Source organism: Penicillium manginii (assembly GCF_028828005.1).
Source record: "Penicillium manginii strain IBT 31320 chromosome Unknown utg000004l:1.0-7231830.0:1.0-7236170.0, whole genome shotgun sequence".
In the NCBI taxonomy this organism is placed as follows: Eukaryota; Fungi; Ascomycota; class Eurotiomycetes; order Eurotiales; family Aspergillaceae; genus Penicillium; species Penicillium manginii.
Window position 1 is genome coordinate 4,978,537 of NW_026643105.1, and position 12,969 is coordinate 4,991,505.

The 12,969-nt window shown below is 46.0% G+C and overlaps 4 protein-coding genes across 4 annotated transcripts; 1 reads left to right on the forward strand and 3 right to left on the reverse strand.

Annotated features, from left to right (window-relative positions):
• Positions 1-323: 323 nt before the first annotated feature.
• N7533_005570 (MFS transporter) lies at positions 324-2,071 on the reverse strand (the record flags this gene model as incomplete). The annotated part of the gene is made up of 5 exons (XM_057102220.1): positions 324-562; positions 617-1,430; positions 1,491-1,642; positions 1,704-1,872; positions 1,928-2,071. 5 exons carry the CDS (start codon positions 2,069-2,071, stop codon positions 324-326), a joined length of 1,518 nt encoding a protein of 505 aa, XP_056961850.1.
• A 940-nt stretch (positions 2,072-3,011) lies between these two features.
• On the reverse strand, positions 3,012-3,497 carry N7533_005571 (uncharacterized protein; the record flags this gene model as incomplete). The annotated part of the gene is made up of 1 exon (XM_057102221.1): positions 3,012-3,497. One exon carries the CDS (start codon positions 3,495-3,497, stop codon positions 3,012-3,014), a length of 486 nt encoding a protein of 161 aa, XP_056961851.1.
• A 1,623-nt stretch (positions 3,498-5,120) lies between these two features.
• N7533_005572 (uncharacterized protein) lies at positions 5,121-10,023 on the reverse strand (the record flags this gene model as incomplete). Its single annotated transcript, XM_057102222.1, has 17 exons — positions 5,121-5,312; positions 5,368-5,387; positions 5,440-5,509; positions 5,565-5,711; positions 5,764-6,018; positions 6,071-6,237; positions 6,680-6,851; positions 6,902-7,000; positions 7,074-7,144; positions 8,049-8,120; positions 8,173-8,311; positions 8,361-8,427; positions 8,476-8,874; positions 9,081-9,633; positions 9,688-9,738; positions 9,798-9,949; positions 10,001-10,023. The coding sequence occupies 17 exons, from the start codon at positions 10,021-10,023 to the stop codon at positions 5,121-5,123; spliced, it is 2,649 nt and encodes an 882-aa protein (XP_056961852.1).
• Positions 10,024-10,646: 623 nt separating this feature from the next.
• On the forward strand, positions 10,647-12,734 carry N7533_005573 (flavin-containing monooxygenase; the record flags this gene model as incomplete). The annotated part of the gene is made up of 5 exons (XM_057102223.1): positions 10,647-11,262; positions 11,312-11,418; positions 11,477-12,009; positions 12,074-12,527; positions 12,597-12,734. The coding sequence occupies 5 exons, from the start codon at positions 10,647-10,649 to the stop codon at positions 12,732-12,734; spliced, it is 1,848 nt and encodes a 615-aa protein (XP_056961853.1).
• Between the last annotated feature and the right edge of the window lie 235 nt (positions 12,735-12,969).

Here is a 12,969-nt window from a genome sequence, read left to right on the forward strand (position 1 = left end):
GGCTTTTGAACTTTTTTCACTTTCGATTTTGTACCTAGACTACAGTTAAAAACTCAATTTTGTCAATTACTAGTACTTTGATGTATTCGAGTCTTGGCCGCGATGGGATTTTGGACAAATGGTAGTATAAATCTCTCATTAAAAAGTCTCAGAATCGGAGCCAGCTGGGCTGTAAATTTTCACAGCTTTTCTTTCTTTTTCATGTGCTAATCAACCTCGGAATTTTCTCACATCATTCAAATTTGCATGAGGTATAATGAACATAGAAAATAACGAAGAGGAATTAAACGTTTACTCAGGGTTATAGACTTCACATGAGTTAATTACAGTGTGTATCTGTACAGAGGACTGTTCTCTCCCATAGCCACCAGCTGCTCCGGGCTATACAGTTCCCTAGCCTCATTTTCATCCATGCTGTTCTTGGTCTTGTTCAATCGCCGGAGATTATATTCAAGAGCACAGGCGGCAGCTATACCCATGCAGATGATACCAAGACACACTCCATACCCAATTGTATAGTGTGGCGCTTGATCTTCCAGGAATACGTTTGTCCCAATGAAGCCTACGATGGTCAAAATCTTTCTCTATATTTCGTTGTGTTAAAATCAAAACTTACTAGCAGTATTTGCTGCGGCCAAAAGCCACGCAATTCCAATCGAACGTTTCCATGATTGGGGCAGGTTATTCGTAGTCCAACTTGATATCCCAGGAAGCAAGGGGTATATACCGATCTGTGCAAGAACAACAGCAAAGTACATGGGTCCTTTGTACTCCTCGACATTGGCCGACAATATGAAAAGAAGCACGAAGGCAATTAGCATCAAAACCATTGGCATGACTATGAATGGAAATCGCCAAGCAAAGCGATCGGCGAGACGTCCAGAGAGCCAACTTGAAACAGCACCGCAAAAATATGGTGGAATAGTTAGTAGCTGAGCCTGTGATGCTTGGAAGCCTAGTTTATTGATGATTGTAGGCATGGTGTAAGAGAATGCCGCATTGGGGGCCGCATTGACCATGGCCATCAGGACAGCCAAAAGAATTTTCCAATCACCCATCGTTTTCAGAAGAAGAGACCAAGAAAATTTGTCTCCTTCTCCTGTAACAGAGCGATGACCAGCCTGTCGAAACCGCAGGTCTATGAAAAGTTTCTCCTCTTCACTGAGCCATCCTACCTTCTCCGGGGAGCATGGGAGAATCAATGGCAGTAGCAAGCCAAATATTGTCGGGACAATTCCTTCCAGTATAAAGATCCATCTCCACCCAGCCACACCACTCAGACCGTCCATGTTGGAAATTGCGTATGCGAGGAGACCGCTAAAAGCTCCAGAAATAGCTGAAGCAGTGTAGAGGAGGGCTAAACGTTGTTGAATCACATTGGGAGGATACCATTGTGTGACCAGATAAACTGCGCCGGGGAAGAATCCTGCCTGAGGTCGGTCTGTCAGCTCCAAAATGTCTAGACGGAAAGATTCTGGATTTTAGGTTACCTCAAAAACACCCAACAGAACTCGACACACTGTCAAACTCGCAAATCCTTGGACCGCACCCATGCAGGTCATGACAATACCCCAGGTGACGACCTGCGAGGCTAACCAATAACTCGGGTCGGTTTTCTTCAGCATCACATTGGAAGGAATTTCTATAATTCAACGGTCAGCGATAAATGTGAGCTTAAAGGATTTGAATCAGTGGAACCATACCGAAAATAATGTATGGGACGAAGAAAAGAGTACTCGCAATATTATATTGATGCCCTACCAACCCCAGGTCCGTATTCATCCCCTCAATCTTCGCATTACCCAGATTGTTTCGATCGACATGGGAGCACAGATAAAGAAATGCCAGAACAGGGAGCAGATGTGCGTCAACCTAGCGATGTGGTGAATACAAAGCTTTGAAATACATTAAGTAAATTATGAAGTACCTTTCGAATCACTTTTTTTCCTTTGATGCCGCCGTATTCACGAAGAACTGCAGCCTCTTCTTCTGAGAATCCTGTGTAGGCAAGAGATTCGAGGTGCTTGGCGTCGAAGTCCTCTTTTGAGTCTTCGGCTCTTTCTTGTGTCATTTCTGACTCCGATCGACTTTAGTCCGTGATGTGAAGCGTCAAGGTTACCTAACCGCTCTTGTGAAATCAGGTGGAATTGATTTGGTACGGAAAGTGAGAATATATTTGCTTGAATTCAGGGTTATGTGATTGAATCTCTCAATAAAAGGGGGCTTCGGTAGATTCTTAACATCTGGGGTAAGTTAGTGATCCATAAATAGTTACCCCGTGGGGTCAGTCCGACACGGGAAATTTCCGAAATAGATCTGAAATTCAATCCCTTCCACGAGAATACGTCGGGAAAATGCCGAAGGATTTCCTGTTCTTTTAAACAGCGGTGTAGCCTATAAGGACCCCTATTTATTTCGGCTACATCTTTCTAAAGACCAGAGTACGGCACTTCATAGCGGCAATCGACCCGGTGTTTACCAGACTTACCTGAGAGGGAGAAAGAATCACAATGATAATTTAGCGCTGATACCAAAAGCCGAAGGAAACCTTCAAAATCATTTTCGGCATTCGGATAACTCAAACAAATTTCGTATGGCTACTCGGAAATATATAAGTATCTCATGTATGTTGTTTTTGTACCTGCGGTCCGTTGTTGATTCTCGATATAGCCTTTCGTGCCAAGCAGCAATTGAAATAATTTACGACGCTCCATGATTGTGCAGATGGGCAAGATAATCTCGATATCGACTGGTTTTATGAGACAGATCTGGTGTTTTGTCGGGCTATCCACAAAAAAGCACTCGATACTGATTGACAGAACCTTGGAGCCCAGCAAATCTTCTGCTCTATCAGAATGAATCAATAATCTGCATAAATTATAGCATATCCGATATGCGCCCATTTTTACATATAGTTTTCTAGCCTTATTCCTAATTTACTATTTCGAAATTCATGCTCTTGCTCTTGTGGTCCCTTCAAAATGTTGCTCGAACCTGAACTTAACATGCATTCAAACTCCAATACGACGATTCGCTGGCCCGGTCTCCTCATTTCCCCCTTCCTCTTGTAGAGTCCACAGCGTGGCACTAGGTCTCCTCCATGCACGTGGTTGCTCTGAATGGCACCGTCTATGCCGTCTTTCTGTGTGAAATTTCATATCTTCACTCACAGATAGCACCGTTGGACGTCTACTTGTCATCGTGATCGGTCGCGCAGAGCTTCTCGGAGGCATCCAACCCGATATCATGAACTGATCTCGAGTATTTATGGTTGGCATGACAAACAGCGACCGAGTCTTATCGAGTGGGGGTCGTCGAATCAGACGACGAAGAAGACTGCGATGAACGTGCTTGCGGGCTTCGATCATAGATTCAGATACTTCCAGGTCCTCATTTCTGTCCTTGAGTAAAGGTCGAGACCAAATCCGGTGCGTTCGTGGCATCTGCGACGGTACGATACCTGCCATCTCGGCGTCGTCGTCGGCAAGCTCTTCCATGATGAGAGGAACCACTGCTGCTTGTTGAAAATACCACGGTGTATGACCAGGGGATCCAGTGCCAGGCTTGGAAACACGTAACTCGAGCCTGCGTGGCTCTCGCATGCATATTTCAGAGCCACAGTGGGGCCAGGAGTGGTGTCTTCTGTGATTTCGAAGAGACGGCATCTTTGGTGCTGACATAGAGCGATCCAGTTGAATTTAAATTTCGCGGTATTGAGGCTCTGTAAGTGACTCTCTCTCCATCATGGGTGTCGTGGGTGGATTGGCTGTGCAGCAGGATTAGAATGAGATGTGCAGAACCGAACAAGTGGTTTCAGCTGGCAGGTAGCAGCATTATAAATGGACGACAAACACTCCCCTAGGCCTTCAAGTTTAGACTCGCACATGCTGGGTCAGGGTGCGCCCCAGGCCCGGGTGACTTCAATATCATTCGCTGTTTGGAATGACCCTGGATTTTGGGCAATGTGGGGTAGTGAAAATGCAGGGTTACTAGTACCCTCAGGCTGGGGGCATTGCAGGTAACTTGAACCCCAGCCCTGTCAGTGCCCGTGTCGGACTCGGAGGGGTTGGGAAATTGTTGAAAGCCCTGGCTTGAAAGGCTCGGTAATGGGTCTCCAGGAACTTAGTAGCAGGCGAACTTGGAGATATATTCCAGAGGACCCTTTCAGGCTGGCACTGGCAAAAATGACGATACTTACACTAAATACTACTAGTAATTAGTACCATCACGAAACCTTGGAAGGTAGTGTACCTAATCGTCGGAATATTTGGTATTAAACTCCAATTTTCTCTGAAAAAGCTCATAGCTCCCAGCGCGGGATTCCAATTTCAAATCGTGACCATTGGCGATGACGAGGTCAAGCGGGCTCGGCTGAGCGCCCGGGTCATCACCGCGGGCGCGTCGCATGACCAGAGACCCTAGCAAGACAGGGCTTGGAATTCCTGTACATCATTGGAAAGGATGCAAATAGCCCTGGAAATAACCTTCCGTAAAATTTTCATGGACCAGGAATAGTTTGCAGATGGGTAGCTTTGATTGTTTTGGTAGTTACCCAACTCATTTTAAGCACATACTTTATTGTAAATCATATGACCGAAGCAGTTTTCTTCAGATTTAGTTGAATGCCCAGTAGTCTGTCGTAGTTAGTACTTGAACTTCAAAAAATAAATAATAGCATGAAGAAGTAGTGTGGTGTGGTAACTAACAAATTGTCGCAGGGTTGGGGGTTGGGAATTAGTATATTAGGGCATACTTTAGGCTGTCCATATAGCAAAGAAAGACACAGCTAATATCAACCACCCCCAAGTGGTCGAGCAGTAACTCGACTATCTCATCTTCCTTGGTCTAGTGGTCATGATTTCCGCTTGTCATTAACACCGATAAGCGCGGGAGACCGGGGTTCGATTCCCCGAGGGAGAGTTTCTTTTTGCTTCTTGTTTTTTTACAGGCCGAGGGCATCTTGGGCATCTTGTCTACGATAGCCTGGAAGAAATTTTTTTTTCACGCTTAGAGCCAGGGAAATGTGTGAAAAGATGCTTGGATTAATGGTTGACTGCATAAAAATTTATTGGTATAGATGGTCTTTCACAGCAGACATTCAACTCAATGATATGACCTCATTAAACAACCCTCTCAATATCCTCGATATGCTCTGTCGTAAGCTTTGCATCAATAGCCTTGGTGGTTGCAACGCGTAGTGCTTCTGCCTCCATTGCCTCTAATGGGCGCTTGGACTGCTTGGCTACCTTGTCATGTATCGGGATAATCGTGGGATGATGAGAAATCTCGATCAAAGTAGACATCAAGATCTTCTAGTGTCCGATACGCAGTTTCAGGGTATAAAAAGTAAACCACAAATATGAATACAAGGTTAAACACAGCAAATACTAGAGAACAGTCAGTTCTTATTAAAAGTTGTATTTCGATTCAACGACATACTGATGTAGAATCGATAGCCGATATTCTCGATCCCGGTCGGGGTGAATTGAGTACATATGAACCCAGCCAGCTAACAAGACGTTAGACATGGAAACAAAACCATTAGAAAGGAGTAAAATCCTTACCCAATTTGTTGCAGTCGCAGATGCAGCACCGACAGTTCTCATGGCGAGAGAGTTAATCTCTGCCTGATAAACCCATGGCACCATACCCCAAGTGCAACCGAATGCTGCGTAATAGAAGAACAAGAATGAGACAGCAACGATTCCCCACTGAAATAACCGTCAGCTTAAGATAAATTAGAAGAGATTTGTTCGCCCTTACCTGGAATGGGGCTTGGTCAAGCAGAGCGATGGAGATTGCAACCATCACATATGCTAAACACTGGAAGGATAGTCCGCCCAGCATGAGGACACGGCGTCCGCATCTTTCAATTAACCAAAAGCATAGCCCCGACGAGATCATATAAGATGTAGCATTGCAGCCAGTAAGAATCCTAGCCATCATTTCATTCATCCCGACATTCTTCATGAGAATAATGGTGAAATAATAATTAAGAGCGTTTATACCACCGAATTGCTATGAACGATTAAGCGCTAATTTTTCGAAAATTAAAGCGAGGACCACATACCTGCATAAATTGGCCACCACATCCAAGCAAAAGTCGCTTCAAGTGGCCGGATCGATCGCGTCGAGCCAAAACGTGAGTAAATGAGATCTCCGATTCACGCTCGATAAGAATGGCACCGGTGATCGAGTGGTATTCACTTTGCACAAGAGGGTCGTCGATAGTTAGTCCTTTTCCGAGGTAGCGTCGTATAGCTTCCAAGCCCTCTTGATTTCTATTCTGCATCAAGAGCCACCGCGGAGAGTCAGGAACTAGTGGAAGGAGTGCCACCAGGGCCGTGCATGGCACAAGCTGAAATAGTACATGAAATATTAGCGCTCGCGTAGGTGAAAACTGGAAAAAGTAATTCAAAGTACCTGTAGTGCTAAAGGAAGTCGCCATTGATATCCTCCTCGGAGAAAAGAACAGCCCAATGTCAACCATGTCGCAGCACAGTAAAAGACGACGTTATGGAGAACAACTATCACGGATAGCTTGCCACGGCGATCACTGCGACAAGACTCTGCCTGGAAAACGCCACATGTCGAACTGGTCACTCCTGCAAAAAAGCAAAGAAGAAGAAGAAGAGTTAGAACGCCGAAGAAAGATCAGGATCAATCTGATGGTACTAACCATTTCCTACACCGTTTATGACCCGACCCACAATAAGTTGAGGGAATGAATATGCGGAAAATTGCAGCACAGCGCCAAGGGCGCTGATCAGGGCGCCCAATCTTAATGTATTCTTTCTGCCTAGGCGATCACCGTAGCATGCTGCAAGTAAGCAGCCCACTAGATTTCCAAGCTTCAGAATGATTAGCATCCGTGCGTAGATTTGTAGTGTTGTGGTCATACCGAGAAGCAGCTTGCTGTTATTCCCTGGACTGACGAGACCTTGGTCTGAGGGAAGACATTGAGAAAATCGGGACTGATAAGAAGACCGGCGACAACACCCTGTTTGATGGCATTAGACAAGGTATTGAGATGGGAGACATGGCTTCAGAATAGGGAGAACAGGAACACCGACCTGATCCCACCCATACCACGATTGAGCAGCCGAGTTGGCGCCGGTTAACGCTATTTCAAGACTATAGCCGTCTAACATGTTCAAAAACTAGTCAGAAGCAAGTTTGACAGGATTTGCCGGAATCAATAGCTGGGAAATCAGGGCATTGTCACTACTTAAAGTATGTCGCTGAGATCGCCGAGCATCCTTTGAACCAGGCACAAAAAGGGTTAGTCGTATACTAGTCAACCCCGGATTTTCCCCGCATAAACACTTACCACACCCTGGACCACCCAAGACCTGACCGACTGGACAGCAATCTAAACTACCGGGCCGTCTCCCTGAAGGTCCACGGAAGGAGCATCTACTTACCCCGCGCCGGGGTGGAGACGGCCCGCGAGTTAGAGAGCCGAGATAAATTCCCATATGATTTCTTTTCTTAGGTGATAAAGCTCTAAACCCCTCAATTTTTGTCATGCGCTCTATTAGTTAGCACTTAGTTAGGTGTCTCTAGTCTTAGTCGCCCGTCCACGTGACGGGCGAGATATTTCCTTCCCTCCGGGAAAGAATACACCATCATCATCTTCTTCTCCACCGTCTTGCAGACAGTAAGATCATTACAACCAGAATTTTTAATACAATTAGATACGAGATTGTCTACTTGGGCGCATAATGGGTCTGGAATGCCCTCGATATATATTTGAAAACAGCTAGACAACGGGTGATTCGAAAATATGGCTGAAATTTTCATGATAAGGGGATTAAAAATTCGTAGCATTCATATAAAATAGATCTTTCATCTTTAAACTGCCATTCCCGGTGAAACATGGAGCCCGCTATCACACCAAGCCCGCAAATCGTCCTTGATATTTAATGTAGAATATCGCAAATCAAAGAATCGCGAGGGCAGTGATGACTCCGAAATCAAAGATCTATGCTCCGAAATTGCAGTACGGATAATGCTTTCGTATCTTAAAGCCAATGACCATCGCTTACCTGAGCAAAGTAGGGCATACGCCATGGACCTCACACCGCTCGGAACGTCAGCGTTGACTGTTTTCGCATAGACTTGTGGAAAGTTAGATTCTATCAAGGAATAAATGATTTAGGATCGAAATACCTATATAGTACCGTGCGACAGTGAACAAGCAGAACACTAAGTGTGGATTACTGACACTCAGCTCTTCGTCAGTCATCTGGTTGACTTTGAAAACCATGTTGTCACAGGCATAAATGCAGCGATTTGTTGCGTATTGCCACTAGAAATGTTAAGAGGATGGAATACAACTATCGACATGGAGCTCTCACCGGTTCTGCAGACGGGTCAATTTCTTTAGGAATTGTAGACATTCTCTGGAAGAGAAGAATGACGGCCCTTGAGAAGTTAGCGAAAATAACCCCAGAAACAAAGGGCTGAACATACGCATCAAGCACACAATTTGTTAGCACAATGTTTGGATCCATTTCGGCACGCTCTTCTTCGGCATATTCAGCATTAATCAGTCTATAAACGGCCGCAACAAACTCTTCACGCCACACTGTGAGGCGTTCATCAATCTTTTGAGCCTCAGTTTGCCACTGGATACGGTCCTGGGTGTTGCCGAGGTTCCAAGTTTTCTGAAGAAAGTGATGAATGAACCACAGCTCATTTGTGCCAAATATGATACAAAGCGAGAAGGCCGAAGAATACCGGAATTGACCAAATGACCACACGTTAATTATATGCTCGGGGAAGGCCCACAAGGAGTCGCTGCAAGGTAGGATCCCATTTGGTATTGGTGGTGATGAGCCTGTATCCCAGTCCACACCGACAGTTGACATACTGTCTAACATTTCAGACATCCAATATGCTCGGATCCGTTCTTCTCGATCAATAATTGTAGTAGAGAGCGGATGAAGGCGTGGAGGCACAGATGCAGATAAGCTGAGCTGTTCCACTTGTTTTTTAACCAATGTTCCGCAGCCAAGTTGAGACGAAATGCTGATTCAGTAAGCACTAAGCGACTTAGACAGGGCAGACTGACTGACCGTTTACATAGAGCAATCAAATTCCAAAATTGCTCAAATCGGCCCTCCCCATAATCAAGATTCGAGAGAATTAGTAAAGACTGCAGACACTGAAGAGAAACCTGCTTCAATGCTTGGCACCATATAGCATCGCGCAGGTTATCTGACCACTGCTTTAGCTCATCCATGCTAACCAGCGGTGACTCATGGTGTACTAGTGTTACTGCACAGATGGCTTTAACAACTAGATACTGATTCGAAGACTCTAGAGATTCCAAATGTTGCAATGAGGTGGTCAATGACGGCTGATGCAGAATCGGAAACCATGGATGGTATTTTTTGAACCAGATAGAGCAAAGCTCAGACAAGACGGGATATGACAATGGATCAAACTGAGCCGAACATCTAGAAATAGGCTCTGCCTCTAAGCTCGTATTTGGAGAGGCGAGAAGCGGCCTGTTAGGTGGATGGGAGACAGGAAGATCTTCATCTGGCGAGTAGACACCCCCGGATAGTGTTATATCAGGCTCGCTAGCGATAGGGGTGGACATCTCTTGACTATTCGCCGAGTCTCCTGAAGATTATTAGCCTTTATGTTGATATCCGGTATCGGGTTGGCATGATTAACCCTGAGAGATATTGTTTCCCTCGAGCATGTGTACTCGCTGCTCAAGTTCCACTGGTACAAAGTTAGCAGATCGCATACCAAGACAAAATATACCACGAGGAAGTACATACCTAAACGTCGGTCTAATTTCGCAATATAGCCAGCCCGAACACCGGGCCGTCGTCCCGCCGCATACTGACACTCAAACTCATTTCTGGTGCAAAAGCCACAGTTTGGCTTTTGCCGATCGCAAGCGACCTTGCGGCTTCGGCAAGTAGTGCAGCTGGATGTCCATTAGCCTAGGATCATCATTCAAAGAATGAGGTCGACTGACGCGGCATTCGGTTTGGCCGACATGTTGGTATCGAGGGGTTGTGAGTTCAATCTGGCCCCAAAGACTGTGCGCACTCAAGCTGGTGCGTAGTGGGAAATGCGGAGAGAATGCCGACCCTGCGAAGAGATGACGAGGAAAACAACGTCAGCAATATTCGGGCTATCTCCTTCACTTTGCGGACTCGGAGGTCATGAAACCCTTTGTTGCCGTTGGAAATAAACCGAAAATTTGAGGCAAGACCGAGTATATTCCTGAACTTCCCCCACAGTTTGGCGTTGATCTGGGGATTTCCCCACATGCGCCCCCGTCTTTGTTTGAAAGCCGGCTTGGAGATGGCCCGCTTTAGTTGAGCTGATTGGCCTCTCGTATTTTTGTGCTTGACCAACACGGGGAAGCAATGAGAACAACGTGCGACACGGAGTTTCCTTGTCCATCATGCGTGAAGGTGGGAAGGGGAGGGGCAGATGATGAAATGTATTCTCCAGCGTGTTGACATTAGAGTCTATTTAAACGCGACGTGGAGCGGCGGCAGGTAAGTCCTCCTCAGACTCAACAATTTCTACTTGAACTGATTGAAGACCGGTTCTGAGACCTCATTTCCTCTTCTACAGACCTTATTTGCGACTTCAACGGCCCATCCGTTAACATGACAGCTGCACAGTTCGACCACATTATTGAGCTTCCTAAGACAGCGCCTGTTGACTCCACCGTGGATCCGCATCAAGTAGCACAGGGTTGGCTCAGCAAACTCGAATCGATTTTTCAAGATGGAGATTTTTCGCAGATCAAGGACATTTTCAATGAAGATTCATGGTGGCGCGATATCGTCTCGCTCCAGTGGGACTTTCGTACTATTCATGGAAACGGAAGGATTGAACAGTTCCTAAGACAAAACCAGAACCTTGGACCAATTACCACCTTCAAGCTCGAAGATACCGGTCACTTTAAACCAAAGCTTGAGGTTGTCAAAGAGGACACTGGCTTTGCGTGGATTTCCTCTCTCTTCCATTTCGAGACACGCATTGGTCGGGGATCGGGGGTTTTACGATTGACCCAGGAAAAGCCCGGAGAATGGAAAGCATTCTCTGTCTATACATCCCTCCAGGAACTTAAGGGGTTTGAAGAGCCACTAGGACCAAAGCGCGCTTACGGGACGCTAGATTCCATGCCTGGTGGCGTGGAAAAAGGAACTTGGCTTGAGCGCCGACAACGCCAACTTGACTTTCTGGAGGATGAGCCTCAGGTGCTAGTGATTGGAGCCGGTAAGTTGCAGGTCAAAGGTTTCCGACCATGAAAGCTAATCCATACAAGGCCAGTCTGGTCTCAACATAGGAGCTCGATTACAATCCCTTGGTGTCTCGACTCTGATCGTCGAGAGGAACGATAGAGTCGGGGATAATTGGAGGAACCGGTATCGGGTACGATGAGTTTCCGCTGTAAATCTTCAGTCAGAAAGCATTTCTAATTCAGATGCAGACTCTTGTCACGCACGACCCTGCCGAGTTTACCCATACAGCCTACCTCCCTTTCCCGAAGAACTGGCCGCAGTTTACTCCGAAGGACAAGCTGGCAGATTGGTTTGAGAATTATGCATCGATAATGGAGCTTAATATTTGGACAAAAACCACGGTTGTCAATACGTGCTACGAGGACGTGAAGGGTGAATGGATTGTGGAAGTCGTGCGCGATGGCAAGCCACAGACAGTGCGACCTCATCATGTTGTATTCTGCACAGGCCATGCAGGCGAGCCCTTGATTCCTTCTTTTCCAGGCCAGGCAGAATTCAAGGGGACCGTTTACCACGGGAGCCAACATGAAGATGCATCGAAGTACGATGTCCAAGGCAAAAAAGTTGTGGTTGTTGGAACTGGAAACAGTGGCCATGATATTTCTGAGAACTTCTGCCAGAATGGAGCAGAGGTGACCATGTTGCAACGAAGTGGTACATATGTCTTGACCCTAGACAAGGGTGTTTTCATTCTTCATGAAGGAATGCATTGTGAAAATGGGTGAGTTTCTGAAACAACATTAACCACCTAGGCATTACTTGATTGATTCTAATCAAAAGAACAGACCACCCACCGAACAGAGCGATATAGTAGGCGAAAGTCTACCATTCCCAGTTCAGTTTGCTCTCAACAAAGATATGACACAGCGTATTGCAGATGAGGAAAGAGAAACCATCGAAGGCCTTCAGCGTGCGGGCTTCAAACTCGAATGGGGCATTGACGGATCAGGGATTGCGAGACTCTACTACACACGTGGAGGTGGATATTATGTTGATGTTGGCTGCAGCAAGCTAATCATTGATGGGAAAATAAAGGTTCACCAGAGCCCGGAGGGTATCTCCGGATTCACACCCGATGCTCTTGTGCTAAAGGATGGAACGCACCTCAACGCAGATGTTGTGGTACTCGCCACAGGATATGACAATATGAAAACAAGTGTGCAAAAGGTTATGGGAAACAAGGTCGCAGAACGATGCAATGATGTCTGGGACCTGGACGAGGAAGGAGAGCTGAATGCAGTGAGTGCTATCGATCTTACTTCAGATTCTACCTAGCCGGTTCATGGAAGCTAACATCGATAAATTTAGATTTGGCGGCCTAGCGGTCATCCAAACTTTTGGTTCATGGGCGGAAATCTCGCCTTGTGTCGCATCTACTCCAAGTACTTGGCATTGCAGATCAAAGCAGCGGAGGAAGGGTTAATGCCATCGTCCATTCCTAACTGAGTTTTGTACACTCATTTAGTCACTACTTAAGCTTTTAGATTGCCCACCACGTTCTCGTTAAAGTTGATTGATTATTTCCGCAAACACTTCCCTATACGGAATTCCAAGGTTTCAAAGTTGCGTAGTATTTGCTCTCGAACTTGAAGCATTTATGCCCACCTGGGCAGAATTCCACCGGCGCCCTGAACGATGACGGCCTTCAAAAGTTTAACTTAGTATCAAGGTTCCAAAGTTC